The sequence below is a fragment of the Talpa occidentalis genome, unplaced genomic scaffold (assembly GCF_014898055.3).
Source record: "Talpa occidentalis isolate TD23 unplaced genomic scaffold, MPIMG_talOcc4v2.1 talOcc4.10, whole genome shotgun sequence".
Classification (NCBI taxonomy): Eukaryota; Metazoa; Chordata; class Mammalia; order Eulipotyphla; family Talpidae; genus Talpa; species Talpa occidentalis.
In genome coordinates, this window is record NW_023600993.1 from 27,373,192 (window position 1) to 27,393,596 (window position 20,405).

The 20,405-nt window shown below is 42.8% G+C and overlaps 1 protein-coding gene across 2 annotated transcripts in view; it reads left to right on the forward strand.

Moving 5' to 3' along the window:
* Window positions 1–3,011: 3,011 nt before the first annotated feature.
* The window catches only part of CTDSPL (CTD small phosphatase like), a 113,597-nt gene continuing 96,203 nt past the window's right edge, over window positions 3,012–20,405 (forward strand). For both annotated transcript variants that reach the window (XM_037526490.2, XM_037526499.2), the window contains exon 1: window positions 3,012–3,106. In XM_037526490.2, coding sequence (XP_037382387.1) covers window positions 3,028–3,106 — 79 coding nt within the window. In that variant the 5' untranslated portion in view covers window positions 3,012–3,027. The remainder of the gene's footprint in view (window positions 3,107–20,405) is intronic.

A 20,405-nucleotide genomic window follows, 5' to 3' on the forward strand; every position in this document is an offset into this window, starting at 1 on the left:
ATTTTCAGGACTGTGATGGGACTATGGGTGAGTTTTTTTCATCTCTATTCATATCTGTGAAATAAATATATTGAAACTTGAAATGAATAGAGTATAGAAGGAGTTAAAAGATAGCAAGCTATTTTCTGCTTGAACCTGAAACAAAAACTTGGGTGAAGAAAGGTTTTTGGGGGGAGGGAGGGTGACCTCAAGAAGTTGAAGACTGTGGAGAATGCAGGTAAGGGAAAATTGTCACTGTGGGGTCCTGGAGAGCCATTATTGCAGGAACAGTCAAACAGGAGAGACCCTATGAAAATCACTTCCTTTGGCTCTGTATCCCTGAACTGTGAACTTCCCAGCCTGAGTTAGCAGAACCTCTGGATGTTTCCTACCCAAAAGAAATCCAGGCATCAAGCATGTGGTTGGATGAGTCCAAGCGTTCCCATAACCGGCCCTTGCTAATGGGATGCTTCATCCCCCGGACACCAGGAATGCTTATATAGGAATGTAGTTATACGCTAAGAATTAGAGGAGAACCATATTTCCCAATACAGCTATCTCTAGAAGGTCCCTCTCTAACCCCTTAGAATTCAGTAGTTTATAAAGTTGAATCCAGAGAAGCGTTTAATTTGCTAGCACCTGGACCAACCATACAAAGGTGAAGAGCATTAGAAGTTGGGACAAGGGAATTGTGGGTGCCATAGAGGCTGTTCTATGCTTGGGAAGTCAGGAAGGGCACGCCCTGGAGCTTGGACTACTCAACCTACACTAGAGCTTGCCTTTCTAACCACAGGGGAGACTTCACATCAACCTTGGCTGGCTGCCCAAGGAAACTCACTGAGGCCCCAAAGGTGCTGTCTGAAAGGCAGCTACTGACCCCAAGGCAACTGGTAACTTGCACAGAGCCAGGAAGTCATCTGAGGTCTAGATGTGGATTTGGGAATAAAACACCTACATCTTGCCTAGCAATTGCTTTTTATAGCAGCTCCCCTGAAGCGCTTTCTCGCCTGGGTCACAGGAGCCTTGCCCCAGGGCTGTCTACAGCAAAGGCACCCCTAACCCTGATGTCTTTTGTCCAATGGTTGGCACCTGTCTCCAGCTGTCCCCAGGTGTCTCCGATTTGTCCGAAAGAAGGGTTGGGGGCTGGACTCACACTCTCACACGAGTCAGCCAGGCTCAGGGCTCTCCTGGGGAGGATGGGATTTAAGCCCCCAGGCACTCTGGGCTCTCTGTGAATGGGGGGAAAGCACCCCAGTGACACCTGGGGACACCTGGAGGTGTGTGGCTGCCAGAGGCCTTTCAGCAGGAGTACTTCGAAACTTCGGCGAGGTTCGGTGATAACCCTGGTGAGCAGGCGCCTGGCTGCTACCAGCTGCAGACCCCAGAGGATGTGGAGCCTGGAGAACGACCCCACCGGCCTCACCTGTGGAAGCCACGACGCGGCCGGACTTACAAGGCCTGAAATGCGCGCGCAACCTGGCTGGGGTGGCATGCGCCCTGCGCTGCAGCCCGCCCACTCAGCCCGGCCCACGACGTCACGCCCGCAGCCCCACCCAGGCCCCCCTGATTGGTGGGGGGCCGAGCGAGCGCGAGCGCCCCGCCCCGGATCCGCCCCCCTGCGGCCCCGCCCCGCCCCCGGGCCCACGGCGCTGCCAATGTGGCTTCCAAGTTGGAGAGAGAAGGCGCGGGCGCCAAAGGGTTCAGAGCCTGCGAGGCCCAGGGGCCGCTTTCCCGTCTGGCCGGCGCCCCACCTTGGAAACACAGCCCCTCACCAGCTCGGCCCGTCACGGGCCAAGTCCTCCCTTCAGTTCTCGACGGGCGCGCTCGGCCCGGTTCACGGCAGAACATTCGGAAATGCCCAGGCCCCCTCGCTGCCCGCACCGCCCACGTGCCAAGGGGCCGGGCGTCGAGCCCACGCGAGGCTGAGGCGCGTTCGGCCGGCACCCCACCCTGGGGCTCCGGCCCCCTCGGAACCCCCCTCCTGAACCTCGGTCGCTCCTGCGCCCCGAACCCGGACCCTCCGGCATTCTCCACACCATCCGCCGCCCTGTACACCCCGGCGGTCCCCGAATCTTCTCACCCGTGTTCCTCCTCACACCAGCACTCTGGGAGCCCCGCGGACCAGCGAGGGGTCGGGGCCCCTCCTTGGAAGCCTGTCTCTCCTCAGACCGCTGCCCTCCGCGCCCGCGCTCCACAGTCCTCGGTGCCCGCACCTGGACGCCCCTCCTCAGAGGCGCCCCACAGGACGCCGTCCCCGGACCCGCTCCCGCACCCCACTCCGCACACCCCTCCGGACCCACACGCACACCCGCGGGGCCATGCCTGTGCCCTCGGCGCCCCTCACTCCAGTCTTCGTCCAGACTCCTGCCCACCTCCCTTCCACCCCTGCCCCTCACCCCCACTCAGCCCAGGGCCCCAGACACCCCCAAACACTCCAGGACCCTGACGTGCACCGACAGAGCAATTCTGGAATCCCCCACATCCCAAACCCTTCACACCCCCCCTCATTTGCCCAAGACACCCAAACCCGCCGCGCGCGCCGTCTACCCCCACCCTCCCCTCGCCGCCTCCGTGCCACCCCGCACCCCTCTCCCCCCAGGGCGGGCAGGCCGCGCCGGCGGCGGCGGAGGCCGGTCCCCGGGCAGGGACACACCCACCCGCCCGCCCTCCGTCTCTCCCTCGCGCCCTCCCTCATCCCTCCCTCTCTCCCGCCCTCGCTCCGCACTCGCTCCTTCCCCCTCGCCCGCTCCGGCTTCCCGCGGCGCCCGGCCTCCCGCTCCGCCTCCCCGAGCGCGGCTTTCCCGGGCGCGGCTCCGGGGTTCATGGTGACGAGGCGGCGGCCGCTCGAGCCCAGCGGCGGCGGCGGCGGGAGCTGGGGCGCGGGCCAGGGCCGCCACTCCCCGAGCGCGGGGCCGGGCGGCGGGCGCGCCCAGGCGGCGGCGGCGAGCGCCCCCACGGCCCGCGGCCCCGCGCGCCCCCCGCGCCGCGCCCCCGCGCGCCTGGCTGGCGGGGGGCCGGGCCGGCGGGCGGCCGCCGCGCCGCGCACCCATGGACGGCCCGGCCATCATCACCCAGGTGACCAACCCCAAGGAGGACGAGGGCCGCGCGCCGGGCTCCGGAGAAAAAGGTGAGGAGGAGCGCGGGCGGGCGGGCGGCGGGGGACGGGGGACGGGGGCACACCCCGGGACGCCGGAGTTTGCCGCCGGGAGCTGGCTCAGGCCTGGGGGAGGGGTGCGCCGGGCGAGAGGGTGCGTGGGTGTGGGGGTGCGCCCGAGGGGAGGCTGTGAGTGTGCCTGTGCCTGAGCCGGCGGAGTGCGGGTGAGGGTGGGAGTATGGGGGTGTGTGTGTGCATCTCTCGAGGGGCCATGAGTGTGTGGGGGTGACCCTGACAGCCTGTGAGTTTGTGATTGACATGGAGAAGTTGAGCTTGTTTGCTCCAGACAGGTTGTGAGTGCGTATGCCCTGGTGGGTTTTGTGGGTACAGGAGAGAGGTGATCAGGGTGTGTGTGCACATGACAGGTTGTGGGGTGTGAGTGTGTGCACTTACATGTTGTGTGCACACATGCCAACCGTGAGATTAAAAGGGTTTGGGTGCACTCAACAGAGAGGTGTGAGCATGTTTCTTCCCAAGGCTGTGAGTTGGTGTTTGTCCCTTATGTAGAGGTTCCTATGTACCTGAGAGGCTGTGGAGTGTGTGCATGTCCACTAGCTGGGAGAGTGTATCTGTGTACGCTCACACACAGCCTGTGTGCATTCCTGTGCGCCTGACCGCAAGCCTGTGTGTGCACATGCGTGCGGCCGACAGTGTGGCTAAGTGCCTGCCTGTGTTGGTTGTGCTGGAGGGAAGGGACTGTGCTAAGCCACCCCTCTCCGCTTCTGGGCTCTTCTTGCCTATTTTAGTGCCACAGCCTGCTGGGAGCTTCTGCAAGGCCTGGTTTTCCCTGAACGCTTTTAGGACCCATCTCTAATGGACCCTCCCAGAGCCCTTAGGGTGCCAGGTGTGTCTCTTCCCAAGAGCTGACCAAGGGCTGAACTGGCACTGCACTGCAGCGCCTGGTTTGATTTGGGCACATTTTGGCCCCATCACTTTCTTCTGTTTCCTTCTTGTTCTTGTTCTTTGTGTCTGCCCCTTTCTGAGGCTTGATGTCCCCTCTCTCAAGTTCGCTGCTTACTGTCCCTCTCGTGAGCTGTCCTGAGACTTGGTCAGACTGTTTTGCAGTGCTAAGTACTTGTTTTGGTGACTAACTCTTGTCCCCCCCCCCCCCGTTGTACCCCTCAAACACTTGGGCTGAGGTCAATAGCATCCTACTGGGTCCTCCTCCGCTTTCCAGGCCTGGCCTGGTCACAGCGGGCTTTGGGGAAAGAGTCAGATTCTTGTCATGTGTTATTGCCCTTGCTGTGCCATTGGGGTGAGGTGTGCAGTCCGTCTGAGAAAGCGGGCTGGGAGTGAGGGTATTGCGCTGCTGCTCCCATGCAGGGACCACTGGACAGCCCACTAGGAAAATGTGGGACGCCATCAGTGGTACCCTTAGATTTGGGTATATGACAGCACTTGTACTTTTATGGACTTTGCATATACAAACTTGGTTTCTTTTACATAAAATTGGCATTCAAACTCCCCTGTGCCTTACAAATGGGCTAAAAAATTTCTGTGAGCTTGTGCTCCAGGTGAATCTCCTTGTCTTCTTGGGCCCAGGTGGGCGGTGCTTAGGGGGTCTGGCCTTCTGGCTATAGGGCCTATCAGTTCTTGGGGCCTAGGCCTGCATATTCTCGTGGGTTGGCCCATCAGGGACAGTAGGCTTCAAGGAGGTTGAATCCTGTGCTCCTCCATTGCTGTGGATATGCTTGTGTGACGCTTGGCCTTTGAGAATATCCACACTTGTGAGGAGAGGTGTGGCAAGGAAAGCAAGGAAATGTGTGGCAGGGCCTCAGCCAGGCTGCTGCTGGGACCTACCTCCAGGAGCTGGAGCCTTTTCTTCCCACTGCTAGGCCTTTGAAAGCAAAGTGAATTTATCCAAAACCCAAACAAACCATGTACAAATACTCGAGAATGGTGCTTGTTCTTTTCAACTTGTTTACATTATTTTTCGTGACAATCTTTTATTATCTTATACAGCTTATATTATTTGTTTTCTAGTGTCAGATTGGCTGGTTGCTAACTGGGGAATTCTTTTCCTGTTGCTATGGGGTAGGGTGGCTAGCTGGTGGGTCCTCTGCCGAAGCATTAAATCCCCGGTTTTAGTTTTTCCCACTTGAAAGCATTAGTTTTCCACTTTGAAAAATGGAGGTAATTTTGGTTAACTGTAATATGGCAATAAGCTTTAGAGCCAAACTTCGGAATAACTTCATCAGACTCCTAAGCCACTAAACAGGTTCAGCAGTGTTTCCAGCTTAAGCATGTCGATGTCTCTGGATAGGCACAATGTATTTTACATAATTTTAATTTTAGATAAACTTAATCATTTCATGTCTAAGTACGGGGCCTGGAAAGTTGTATGCTTTAGTGGTGGGGAAAAAAATTACTGTTTTTACATTTTACTTTCATCATTTATTCTGTAAAAAAGGAAGATAATGATTGCTTGTTGGGCTGGACGAGAGGGTTAAATGGGGTGATGCAGTTTAAGGACTCTGCCTGGCTCACCGGTGTCCCTCTCTTCTATAAACCTTTAAGGAGTAGATTTGCAAAGGTAGTACTAAGCATAGACATGGTGTTTTGCACAATTTGAATTACTTCTTGACATATTGCCATGTGATAATGCACCCCTTGGGGATGACTGTCACCATCAGCATGACCTGTCACAGAAGCTTTATTTCTTTTGGTTATGTTTGATTTGATTACTTGTGTAAAGATAAGGAGACAAATTTGCCTCTAAGTTTCATTCAGCCTGTTTTACTGTCTGGGAATGTATGTACTCTTACAAATCAATAAGTCAAACAGGACAGTAGAAAAGTTGATAAGAGATATGAATGAGAAAATCATTAAAGAGGAACTCTGAATGGCCACTATATCAATATATGAAATGACAGCACTTTACATGAAACATTTTCATGCTCCTGTGTCAGCTTGGTTAAACATTTCAGTGACTGACAAAGTAAGTAAAAGTTTTGGGAAATGGATACCCTTACAGATTTTTTTTAAAGATTTACTTATTTATGCATGTAAGAGCTGGCGTACAGGCCAGAGATGCAGGGAGTGAGAGGATTCACCAGAGTGGGGAACAGAACAGGTAGACTGACTGAAATACATTGCTGAGGGGAGCAGTGGGTGAGACAGGAGAGGTCTGCTGCGCCATGTGGGTTTCTCCCTGGCCGGTCGGGGATTGAACATGTGCTACAGAGGCTGCGGATTGCTTCATGGTGCGGTGCTTAACCCCTTGCGCCACCAGGGAGGCCCCTCTTATAGATTTTTGTGAAAGAATCAAGTGAGTACAGACAAGTTTTTATGGAATAGTTTATTACTGAATCACTCAGGAACTCATTTAGCTGTAAGTAACAGAAAACCAGTCTTATATTTCAGCTTAAACCAAGAAGAGTTTGTTCTTATAACACGCAGTCTGGAGGTAGGTTGCTGCTGGCTCTGGTTCAGCAGCTTATTGATAGTAGGACTGACATAACTGTGGTTCTCTTGGCTTTCCTTCATGCTGTAACCTGGCTCCTACCCCTCCAAATATCACAGGCTCCTTCAGGGAAGGAAAAAGGTGCAATGCCAGTCATATCTACACTTCTGCCTGGAAAGCAGAAACATTCTTAGGCCCCATCCAACAAACTTTTGCTGATGTTTAATTGACCAGAGCTGAGTCCCAAGGCCATCACAGCTGTAAGTAGTGAGTGTCCAGCCTTCCAGCCTTTGTGGTCATGAGGCAGGAGGGGAGAAGATGATCAGAAATGAGTGGCAACAGGTATTGGTTGAGCCAGTCAACAGTGTGGGCCTCACCTTCAGTGCCCCAGTTCTGCTTCTGGGTTTCAGTCCTAGAGAAATACCCTCATTTGAGCTCAGAGAAACATGCAGAATTTTCACTGATGGCTGCATTGCTTGCAGTAGCAAATATTGGAACCATTGTAGTATCAGCAGGAAAACAGATGAGGGTCGCAGCGATACCACAGAATACTGCAAGACAATTGAAAAGAATAAGTTAAATATAGATCTAAATATATTGACATGTAAATTTGAAAGGGGGAAAAAGAAATTGGAGCCATCCCATCTTTGTGGGGGGAAATTAGATACATAAAACTGTATAGCTGTCTAGAAACACAAAAAATAATCTGGAGGAAATACTTCATATTGATAACAGCTATCTCTGAGGAGAAGACGAATGGAAGTGAGGGAACTTTGCCTTTTTGTGTAAATATTAATGAAAATGTCCTTGTTTTACAGATAAAAAATTTTTGACATAAAAAAGAGATTTTCCATAGCTGATTGGAGGGAAATAACTAATTTAAGGGAATTGAATAATAATAAAACAAGCAAAAATCTCAATTAATATGCAATGAACATTTCAACTCTAAACAGTTAATTATTTTGTAAGCTGATACACATCCCTTGATGAGATTTCTGAAGGCAAGTTTGTTTTGAAAGATATTTTGGCCCAAAATGCTAGGTATGTTTCCCCCAAATGTTTGCAACACTTAGATCAACTCAGAAACCTTTAACCTTTGGACTGCTAACAAAATTACAGCAAAGAGAATGCTTTTGGAAGCAATAGTTGTTTCAGATGCCAGAACAGATCTGAAGTTGATTCAGACTGATTAACTATTTTAAATTAAGCTTTTCATGGAGTTAACTGTAGATTTACTTGCAGTTGTAAGAAATCATAGATACCCTCTGTCCCCTTTAACCTGCTCCCCCACCCATTTAACATCCTGCAAAACCTAGTGCAATATCACAATTGGGCTATGGATACTGGCATAGTGAAGTTACAGAAAAAGTCCATTATTAGGAAGATGCCTCAGGGTACCCCTTTATAACCACACCCACTTCCCTCCCATCCCTGTCCCCCACTTAGTGCATTGACAACCACTAGTCTGTTCTTCATTTCTACATTGTTTAGCTGTTGTCATTTGGGGATTATATATAAATGGAATCAAACAATATGTGATTTGGGAGTAGACTTTTTCATGTAGCATAACTCTGGAGATTTATCCAGGTTGTTGCTTGTATTAATAGTTTCTTTTTTAATTGCTGAGTTGTATTCTGTGACGTGGATATACCACAGTTTGTATAATCATTCACCCTGGAGGATGTCTGGATTGTTTCTGGTTTTGGCTATTAGGAATGAAGCTGCTGTTTTTATGTAAACATACATCTTCATTTCTGTGAATAAATACCCAAGAATACAATTGTTAGATCAAACAGTAGTTGCACATTTACTTTTTTAAAAAGTGCCAAGCATGTAAATGTTCCGTTTTACACTCTCACCAATGATATATGAATAACCTATATCCTTCTACACATCCTTGCCAGCATTAGATGTTGTCACTATAGTTTATATTAGCCATTCTGCTCAGTGTGTGGTAGTGTCTCATTGTGGTTTTAACTTGCATTTTCCTGATGAACAATGAAGTTCAACATCTTTTTATTTCATACACTTATTTTCCTTAGGTATATCTTGGATGAGATGTCCCTTCATGTCTTTTACTTTGGGTAAAAAGTTCAATTTCATCCAATCTATTTTGGATTTTTTTTTTTTTTTTTTACTGTTCAGTTTCAGAATTTTTTACATATTCTAAATATTAGTCTTTATCAGTTAGTTGGTTTGCAAATAGTTTCTTTTCATACTTCTAACAAGGCCTTTTGCAGTACAAAAGTTTTTAATTTTGATAGGGTGCAATATACCTGTTTTTCCTTTGATTGATCATGCTTTTTATGTACATTTTAAGAACTTTTTCTCTAGCACTAGATCTCAAATATTCCCTCCTAAGCTTTTCCCAAGAGTTTTGTATTTCAATTTTGAGACCGTGATCCATTTTGAGTTCATTTTTTTATAAGGCATGACACTTAGGTTTGACTTTTTTGCCTATGGATGTCTCATTGCTTCTGTCACTTTTGTTGGAGAGACTTTCTTTCCTGTTTGAATTTATTTTGCACCTCTGTGAGAGATATACCAAGGTCAGTTTGGTATATCTGTGTGGGTCTGTTTCTGGTTCTTAATTTTGTTCTGGTGATAAATGTCTATACACTTGCATGTACCCTAGAGTCTTGATGATCATAGCTATATATCGTCTTGAAATAAGATAGACTGATCCCTTCAGATTGTGTTCTTTTTTAAAAATTGCTTTAGCTGTTCTACTTCTATTGTCTTTCCATGTAAATTTTATAATAATCTTGTCTGTAAAACATCTTGCTGAGATTTTGATAGGAATTAAACCTGTGTATCAACTTGAGGAGTCTTGACATCTGTACATGATGAGCCTTCCAACCCATGGACATAATATGTCTCTCCTTTTATTTAAACATTTTACTTAAATGTTTTAAATATTTTATTTAGATGATTTAAATATTTTATTTAAATGTTTTGAATATTTTATTTAAATATTTTATTTAAGTATTTAAATATTTAAACAAAATATTTAAATTTTAGATTCAAACAAAATATTTAAATACTTAAATAAAATATTTAAATTTAAATAATTTATCTAATTAAAGATATTTAGATAATTTAAATATTTTGTTTGAGTATTATATTTAAATATTTTATTTAAATTATTAAAATATTTAAATATTCTTTTTATTTAAATATTATATAATGTTCCATGTACAAGACCTGTTAATATCTAGATTAATATTTAAGTGTTTTTTCATTGCATTGTATTTTTAAATTTTGGTATTCATATGTCCAGTGCTAGTACATAGAAATACAGTGGATTTCTGTAATGTTTATTATATCCATGCCCTTGCTGAGTTCACATATTAGTTTTAAGAGGATTTTTTGTAGATTCCTTGGGATTATTTTATAGAGACAACTATGTCATAAATAAGAACATTTACATTTCTTCATTTCTTATTTGTATGCCTTTCTTTCCTTTTCTTGCTTTATTGCACTGACTCGAATTTCTAGAAGTGTGTTGAATAAGAGCAATAGAAATGGACATCCTTGCCTTGGTTCCAGTGGGAAACGATTCAATCTTTTATCATTAAATGTAATGTCAGCTGTAGGTTTTCTGTAAATGCCCTTATTAGGTTGAAGAAAGTTCCCTTGTATGCCTTTTTTCCCTGATATTTTATTAAGAATTAATACTGAATTTTGTCATGTGCTTTTTCTGCATCAGTTAATATGAGCAGGTGATTTTTCTTTAGTTTCTAATCTGTTAGGCTGTATTGAGGGATATTTAAATATTCAATCAGCTTTACTTTCTTAGAGCAAACCAACTTGGTGGTGGTATATAGTTTTTATATATTGGTGGATTTTATTTGTCAGTATTTTTTAAAAGATTTATTTATGCATACAAGAACTGGGGTGTAGGCCAAAGGTGTGGGAATGGTGAGAGGATTCACCAGAAGACAGAGTGGGGAGAACAGGTGGATCCACTGAAATACACAGCTGAGGGCAGCAACCAGTGAGACAGGAGAGGTCTGCTGTGCCATGTGTGTCAGCTACCTGGCCAGGGATTGAAATCATGCTGCAGTCGCTGCTGATAGCTTCATAGTGCTGAGACTTAACCCCTTGCTCCACCAGGGAGGCCCTGCCAATATTTTGTTTAGGATTTTTATATCTGTATTCATGAGTGAAATTGGTATATAATTTTCTTAATTTGCATTGTTTTTATCTGGTTTGTTATAAGTTTCATTAAAAAAGTGGAAAAGTGTCCTCTCTTTTGTTTGCTGGAAGAAATTATATGGAATTGGTGTTAATTCTCCTGTCAAATTCATCTCCTCCCAGAGATTTTTTAACTACAAATTCAGTTTTCTTAGATACAAAGTTGTTTTTGTTGTTGTTTTTTTAAGATTTATTTATTTATTTATAAAAGCACTGGATACAGTCAGAAACGCAGGGAGGGTGAGAGAATTCACCAGAGCCAGAGCGGGAAACAGAACAGGCAGACTGACGAAGTACACTGCTGAGGGGAGCAGCAGGCGATAGGAGAGGTCTGCGCGCCATGTGGGACCCTCGCTGGCGGCCTGGGATTGAACCGGCACTGCAGAGGCTGCAGGCAGCTTCTCAGCCCAGCGCTCAACTGCTACGCCACCAGGGGAGGCCCTTAGATACAAAATTTTCACATTATCTCTTGCATTTTGGACAAGATTTTTTATTTTTCAGGATTTGATCTATTTTATCTAAGTTGCTAGATTTGCGAGTTTATATTATATAAATAAAATTATTCCCTTATTACTTGTTTCATGTCTGTAGAATCAGAGGTAATATCCCCCATTTCATTCCTGATACTGGTAATTTTTGTCTTCCATTCTCATTTTCCATCAGTCTTCCTAGAGGTTTCTCAATTTTCATGATCATAATAAAGAGCCAGTTCTTTTTTTCCGTGATTTTTCTCTATTGCTTTTATGTTTTTTTTTTTTAAAGATTTATTAATTTATTCATACAAGCACTGGGTACAGTCAGAAGCGCGGGAGGGTGAGAGAATTCACCAGAGCCAGAGCGGGGAGCAGAATAGGCAGACTGATGAAATACACTGCTGAGGGGAGCAGCGGGCGGCAGGAGAGGTCTGCGTGCCATGTGGGACCCTCGCCTGGCGGCCAGGCCCTGCTTTTATGTTTTCAACCTTAGTGATTTCTGTTCTAGTATATATTATTTTCTTCCTTCTGTTGGATTTGGGTTTATTTTGCTCATTTCTAGGTCCTTGAAGGGGAAATTAGATTATGACTTGAACCTTTTTATCTTTCCGAAGGTATACATTTAGTGCTACAGATTTTTTTTAGAACTATTTTTACCATATCCCCCAGATTTTGCTGTGCTATGTTTTCACTTTAATTCAATTCAGTGTTTTTAATAGAATTTATTTTTTAGAGTAGTTTTATATTCACAGCAAAATTGAGCAGAAAGTAGAGAGAGTTCCCATAGTAAGCTGACCTTAATACACAGTCTGTTGCCACTCTCAACATCCTGCACCAGAGTGGTACGTTTGTTACAATTGATGAACCTACTCTGAGGCATCATTATCATCCATTATATACAGTTTATGTTATGGTTCACTTTGGGTATCACATATTCTATGGGTTTTGACAAATATATAATGACATATAGCCATCATTATAGTATCATACAGAAAAGTCACTGCCCTAATAATTCTCTATGTTCTACTTATTCATTTCTCCTACTACGCTAACCTCTGATCTTATTATTGTCTACGTAGTTACACCTTTTGCACAATGTCATATAGTTGAAATCATATATTATGTACCCTTTTTTGATTGACTTTCACTTAGTAATGTGTCTTTTCATTTGTGTGTGTTCATGGCTTAATAGCTTATATCCTTTTTTTTAATATTTAATTTATTTATGCATACAGGAACTGGGGTACAGGCCAGAGATGCAGGGGGTGAGAGGATTCTCCAGAGACAGATTGGGGAGCAGAACAGGCAGATCTACTGAAATACACTGCTGAGGGGAGCACTGGGCGAGACAGGAGAGGTCTACTGTGCCATGTGGGTTTCTCCCTGGCAGGCCAGGGATTTAACTCGTGCTGCAGAGGTTGTGGATTGCTTCATAGTGTGGTGCTTAACCCCTTGCACCACCAGGGAGGCCCAATCCAATAGCTTATATCTTTTTAATAAGATGTGAATAATATTCCATTGTATGCATACACTGTAGTTTGCCCATTTACCTACTGCATTCACTTGGTTGCTTCCATGTGTTATGATAAAGCTGTTATAATAAAACTGTTCTAATTTTCTGTGTGCAAGTTTTCTGTGACATTAGTTTTCAACTCATTTGGGTAAATATCAAGAAGGAACAATGCTATCTATATTGTATGGCAAGAATTTTTTTTAAGAAACTGTCAAGCTGTCTTCCAAAGTAACTGTACCATCTTTAGTTTTTAAAAGCTTAGTTATGGTATGTCTTTGTGTAGGTTTCTTTGGATTTATCCTCTTTTGAATTCTTTCAGGATCTTGAATCTGTAGAGTTATATCTTGTCAAATTTGGGAAGTTATTTCAAAGTACTTTTCAGTGCAGTCCTTTCTCTTTTCCTTCTGGGACTCTAATAACACAAATATTAAATCCTTTATTATAGTCCCACAGATTTATGTCTACTGTTTTTTTCAATCTTATCTCTCTGTGGATTCAAATTAGATAATTTCTGTTATTCTGTCTTCAAGTTCATGGATTTATTCCTAGTCCCCTACATTCTACTACTGAGCCTCACAAAGGTGATGGGGTGCCTCCTTACATTCTGATTAGGATGTAATTTTAGGTACTCTGCAGGTTTTGCTGGTGTGGGTGCAGTGGGGCCACTGCTTATATGTATGTATATATGTTGTGAAAATGTGTGGTATTTGGCTGTAGTAAAACAGTTATTGTCACAATTTTTTGTCTTGCAAGACTGCTCCTTTTCTGGTCCTTTGGTTATAAAGAATAAGAGTTTTGAAGGGGACTCTTTTTATGCAACTGTTGGTTTCTCCCATAGCCAGTTTCTTCAGCTCCAATTCCATATGAGGCATAAAGAAAATCCAGGGATCACTGCCATGTGGTGTTTCAGGTCTCAAAGTGCATAGCTGATCTGCTGCTTCTCTGCTCTTCAGAGTCTTACACTTGCACTATAAATAATGCCCATGGCTTTTACTACTTGTAAGAATTGAAAGATGTTTGTCTATGTCTTCTATCTTCCTAGACATCAGAGTCTCCTGAATAACTTTTAGACCTACTCAAATGAAATGTTTGAAGGAAGATTAGAGTTGGAAAGTTGTCATTTTAAAGGTGTTTTTCCCCAACATTGTGATAATGATCAATGTAAAAGTCAAATTGAGTTAGTCCTTTGAGAATCGTGCTTGTCCCTTAAAAAGAGAAATGATTATGAATTCAGTGTGAAATCATGTCTCTACTCGTTGGGCTTTAGTGACAACTGTTGTTTAACCAACCTTAAAGGGATACATTCATAAGCTTTAGTCTTAACACCACAACTTTAGATCTTGAGTATCCTGATTTAAATGTATTTTAAATTAAACATACAGTTTGATTGCCAAGCATGTTTAAATCCATATCTATTATTTTACTTATCAATTAAGAAAGCATCCACTTAAGCAAATAGAAATGTCTTCATGGGATAAACTCTTAGGAGCATGGCTCTGATTTTAGCACTCCTAACTATCGGACAGTCTCCCTGACTGCGTCCGGTGCCCTAGAGGTAGTTCTGAGGGCTTTATAAACTTGCCCTAGGTTATGCTTGACTGGAGTATCCCAGATTGGGAGGGACCATACTCAGAGTGGCAGGACTTTCTTTCCAGAATGGAACATACAACTTCAATTTGAATTCTGAAATAAATGACTTCTCTTTAAGTGGTGTTGGGAGTGAGTGACGGGGTATAGCACAGTGCCCGGCTTCACTGGGGCTCCTTTCAGCAGGAATGGGCAGAACTCAGGAAATACTGGTCACAAATGATTCTGGAAGTAAATATATGCATTTCCCCTCACTTGCTCTGACAGTAATATATGGTGCCAAGATCAGCAGCATTTAGCCAGCCACACATATAATATAATGTAAAAGTTATAAGATATTTTCTAGATCTTAAATCTTAATTTGTTAGATGTTTAAAGTTAAGTGTTTTAAATTTCTTTTAAAAATATTTTTAAAATCTGTTTTCTTTAGTTTCCTTTCTTACAGACTTTTAACATATATTCCCCCCCCAAAATGAGAGTGCATATTTATTTAAAATACAATGAAGCAAATATTAATTTAAAATATTTATTAAGATATGTTTAAAATAAAATTAACAAAATATTTGAAATTATTTCTAAGTGTTATGTATTAAAATACTGGTAGCATGGTTTCTGAAAAACAGGGCCTAATAAGCATTCGTCTTTAAGGATGCTGAGGATTATGTAATCACCTAAGTTAATAGCACATTTTAATTCTCAGTAGCTGCTTCAAGTTAAAAACTGAAGGGTTTCTTTGTAGTTATTATTTGTATTAAGGCTGTTTGCCAGTCTGTTTTTAAAATCCTGGTTCTTAAAGCTGTTTAAAAAATGAAGAGAAGTGACTTAACATTTGATGACAGATACTTCTTACCTTTCAAAATTAATATTTAACCTAAGCTTTCAATGTTTCAGGGCATCTTGAAGAACAAAATGCACCCCTTGTCAACATGACTTGAATAAATGTAACCTTTTCAAGAAAAGCCAGTGTTCCAATAAGAATTCATACTGTACTTTATACATGCATGTGCTCACCCTCTCCTCCCCCCCCTTCTAATTAAGATTCAGCTTTCATGCTTAGCATATCATAAATTTGTTCTAAGCATTTGGCTCACTTATGTTTAAGTCAGACGCCATTGACTTTAATTTCACAGACTTCAGTGAGAGACCTATTTTCTTTCCCTTTTTTGAGGAAAAACTCAACATACTCATTTTTGTTTTGTTTAGAACAAATGCATTTTATAGCATTCATCGGGCAAGTGCAGCATTTAAGTAGCTATTAACTCTGTCAGGTGTGGAAGCACTTATTGGTGAGCACTTGTTTTTCTACTCCACCACATACCCTATATCCTACCCTAGGCCTGACATCTTCTCTCCTTGAATTTTCAAAAAGTTTTTATTGTGGTAAATTTGCGTACAGTAAAAATCATTCTTTTGGTATAACCCAAGGCTACAAAGTTCTGTGAGTTTTGATAAACTTGTGTGGTTATTCAGTAACCACTGTAATCGAGACAGAGAATATTTCCATTGCCCCCACAATATTCCTCAGGCCTCTTTGCAGTTATCCTTTCTCCACATTCAACCTGCAAGGATGCCTTTTCCAGAATGTCATATTCAAGGGATCATGCTGCTTTCACTTGGCATTATGTTTGAAACTCATCCAGCTAGTTGCACGTGTCAATAGTTTATTCATTTTATTGAGTAGTATTCAATTGTATGGCTGTACCACAGTTTGAAAATGAATGTTTAACCTCTTAAAAGATTGCCAAACTGTTTTCCAAAGTGTTGGTAGCATTTTGCAATTCCCCCAGCAATGCATGACTGTTCTAGTTGCTTTGCATCCTCGTCAGTACTTGTTATTGTCATTTTTATTTATTTATTTTAAAGATTTATTTATTTATTTATACAAGCACTGGGTACAGTCAGAAGCACGGGAGGGTGAAAGGATTCACCAGAGCCAGAGCAGGGAACAGAACAGGCAGACTGACGAAATACACTTCTGAGGGGAGCAGCTGGTGGCAGGAGAGGTCGCCAACGGGGAGGCCCATTGTCATAATTTTTTTTTTTTAATTTTAGCCATCTTAGGGGTGTCTAGTAGTGTCTTGTGGCTTTAATTTGTGTTTCCTTAACAACTGATAATGATGACATTCTTTTTATTAACTGTATACCATCTAAATGACTTTAGTGAACTATCTGTTCAAATTGCTTCCCTTCTGTAAAAATTTGGAGTCTTTGATTTCTTATTATTGAGTTTGAAGGTTCTTTATGTGTTCTGGATACAAGAACTTTGTTGATTATGTATTTTGCAAGTACTTTTTCCTACTCTGTGGCTCGTCTTTTCATTCTCTTGACAATGTCTTTCATTTTCCCATTTTTTTTTATTGTGGTAAAATATACATAACACAAAATTTACCATCTTAACCATTTTTAAGTGTATAATTCAGTGGCATTAGGCATGTTTATATTGTGCAACAATCACTGCCTTCTGTCTCCAGAACTCTTTTTATCTTGCAAGAATGAAATTCTGTTCCGATTAAACAGTAACTCCCATCCGCCCTCTCCCTAAGCCCTGGCAACCACTATTCTGCTTTCTGTCTCTGATTTTAACTACTCTAGCAACCTCATCTAAGTGGACTCAGACAGTATTTGCCTTTTGGTGACTGGCTTATTTCCCTTATAGATTCACTGTGTCTTAGTGTATGTCAGAATTCCCTTTTTAAGGCTGAATAATAGTCTGCTGTGTATGTTGCATAATTTTATATGTCATATATAAAATAGATCACATTTGTTTATCAGTGGACTCTTGGCTTGTTGTTACATTTTAGCCATTGTGAATAATGCTGGTATGAATATGGAAGTCTTACAAATATCTGTTTGCATCCTGCTTTCAAGGTTTTTTTTGGTCTACAAACAGGGAGATGAGTTGATACATTATAAGGTAATTCTGTGTTTGATTTGTGGAGGAAACACATACTGCCTCACAGCAGCCATGCCATTTATACATTCCCACCAAGTACACAAGAGTTCGGGCTTTTCTACATTCTCACCAATACTTACTATTTTCTGGCTTTTGATAGTAGCCATCCTAATCGGTGTAAGGTGCTAATGATGTTTTTTGAAGAACAGAAATTGAGGTTTGTTTGTTTTCATATGGATTTCCAATTGTTTCCACATCATTTATTGAAAAGACTGCCTTTTTCTACTATATTGCCTTTTACCCTTTATTAAAAATCAATTGGCTGTATATAGTCTGTTTCTGAACTCTATTCTCTCGTTAAATTTTGATCAACCTCCTTAATGTGAAGCAGTGTTAAGCTTAATATAGTACCAGCCCTCCTTCAGAAGCAAAATTTGGTCATGATTTAGCAGAAGAGAAGACCAAGACATTTTACAATCTGGCAGGACAGATTTTCTTTGCCTTTGCTGGGGCAGAGGCTTTGAAAGGCAAGACCTATAACTTTCCCCACTCTGTTTTTAGGAATTTACCTAAACAGATTTTGTATAGTTTATCTTTTTCCAGGTTTGAAAGTGGGGCTGAGAATTTCTTCTGATCTTGAGTGTGCTTTTGCAAAAAGCCAATACAAAAGTATAAGATAAGATAAATAAGAGCTTGAGTTTAAAATATAGTCTCCCATAGTTATACAATGGTATAAAAATAGTGACTATCTCAGAGTCTAAGAGAACAAAGGAATAAAATATCACTAGAACAGAAATAAGTGCTCTGAAGGCCCAGCTCTGCAGACAGGCCTAGGCTCTGGCGGGAGTGGGGGACACCTTTCAAGCGCTCCACAAAGGTCTACAGAGAAAGGGAAGTGGTGCTAACAGAAGGGAAGAGCCAGGCTCATTTATGGGTGGCTTCAGTTCCTCTGCCACCAGGTAAGTAAACCAGGTGAAACTTTGCTGAATGAAATACTCATCTAGGAAGTGTGAGCCAGTTTATATAGAGCTCAGCCTTTTGTCTGTCAGCAGTGTTAAGAAGTCACTTCGACAATAATATAGAGATGGGTGATCAGAGTTTCTTTTTTTTCTATTTTTAAGATTCAGTTTATTTTTTAATGCATACAAGCACTGGGGTATAGGCCAAAGGTGTGGAGGGTGAAAGGATTCACCAGAGACAGAGTGGCGAGTAGGACAGATGGATCTACTGAAATTCACTGCTGAAGGGAGCAGTGGGCGAGGCAGGAGAGGTCTGCTGCGCCATGTGGGTTCTCCCTGGCCGGGGATCTAACTCATGCCACAGTGGCTGGCAATAGCTTGATAGCACTGAGACTTTTACCCCTGAGCCACCAGGGAGGCCCATGATCAGAGTTTCTGAGATGGGAACTATGGGGCAGATGGCTAACAGCCTTCCCTATCGATCTTCCACTCTGCTCTTCAGGTTCTCATTCTAGTTCTTCCTCCATGAGCTGTTAAAAGCACAGTGCTCAGCACGCTGCTGCCTGGTCAGTCAGTCTCTCAGTGGTTCCCCATTGGCCCTAAGATAAAAACTTGGCATTTTGCAGCCTTCACAGACTATTCTAACCCACCTTTGGCGCCTCCTGCCCAGGGACCCCTTTCTTGCTGTAGAGAACCACTTGCTGAGCCTGAACATGCTGTGCTCTTTCACTCCACTGTGCGTGTTCTGATTCCTCTTCCTGGGATGCCATCCTCTGAGTTCCAGCTCAGGTGTCACCTTCCTGCCCTGGCTGAGCGGGATGTAGTAAATAAACACATTGATTCAGGCCTTGAGTTTGAATCCCAGACCATCACTTAGGAGTTGTGGGAATTCTAGCAAGTTATATAATCTCCCTGAGTCTTGATGGGTTGTTATATGGATTCAATATATGTGTGTTTGCATATGTGTATACATAGTATATATCAAAGTATATAATAAGTAATAAGTATTTCTTCTTGATATTAATATCTCTTTTTTAAAAGATTTATTTATTTATGCATATGAGAACTGGGGTACAGGCCAGAGTGCAGGGGGTGAGAGCATTCACCAGAGACAGAGTGGGGAGCAGAACAGGCAGATCTACTGAAATGCTATCCTAAAGGGAGCAGCGGACGAGGCAGGAGAGGTCTGCTGTACCATGTGGGTAGCTCCCTGTATTATCTCTAATTCATTTAGTCAGTAAGCATTTATTGATCACCTACTAGGTACTGTTTGTTCACCCATACCAGGTCCTTGATATACACAGATGAATGAGACTTAGCATATGTTTAGGTGCTTTAAGAAGAGGACATACAAAGTGCCATGAATGAGAGTTGCCCTTTATACTATGACGACTGTATGGCAAGTGCTTTGCATGTGTATCACCTTTCATCCACCAACTACCTTAAGATGTTGGGTATTATAATCCCCATTTTGCATCTGTGAAAACTGACTCTCAACGAGGTTAACTGACTTGCCTGTGTTACGTAGATACGGACTATCAACTGAAGAGTTAAACCTAGTCTGTTTGACTCTATTAAAAGAAACCTTGGAAATATTTGGAAAATATCATAAGTTCTTTGAGATTTACATCTTGAAAGGCAGCAACCATATTTTTCTAAAAGATGCTTCTTTCTGCTTCTGCCAGAGGCAGCATATTTAACAGGATAAATTCTAGGGCTCACCCAAGATGACAGGCCACATTTTCATTTTCTTGCAATTCATGTTCTGTTATTTATATAACAAATTCTGTTCCCTGGCATTCTGTCTTTAACTCTTAAATTTCTTCATATTCACTTGTGTACTTTGAATAGTAGAAATGAGAGAAGTTAAAGTTTATTGTAAAGGTCAAGAATCCAATAACTTTTATCTCTAAAATTCTGGAAGAATTGATAGGTATTATTCTTATCGCTTATGCATTCTTTCTAGGTGTATTGCCAAACAAAGGTGACATTTGAGATGTTTTTAGAAAGAGAAATTGCTAGGAGGCTCTTTAAAATGTTTGAATTACACTGTATTGGTCAGAGTTCTTAGCTGTAAACCACTGAATCCACTTAAACAAGTTTTGAAAGGAGGAAGTTTGTCAAAAGATTTTAGTGGCTTGTAGACCCTCTGGAATGGCCAAAGAATTGGATTTGGCTGTTTGACAGCCAGAAAAATTGCTTAACTTCATCTTAGAACTATTTTAGTGAGATATACTTTGCCCACAC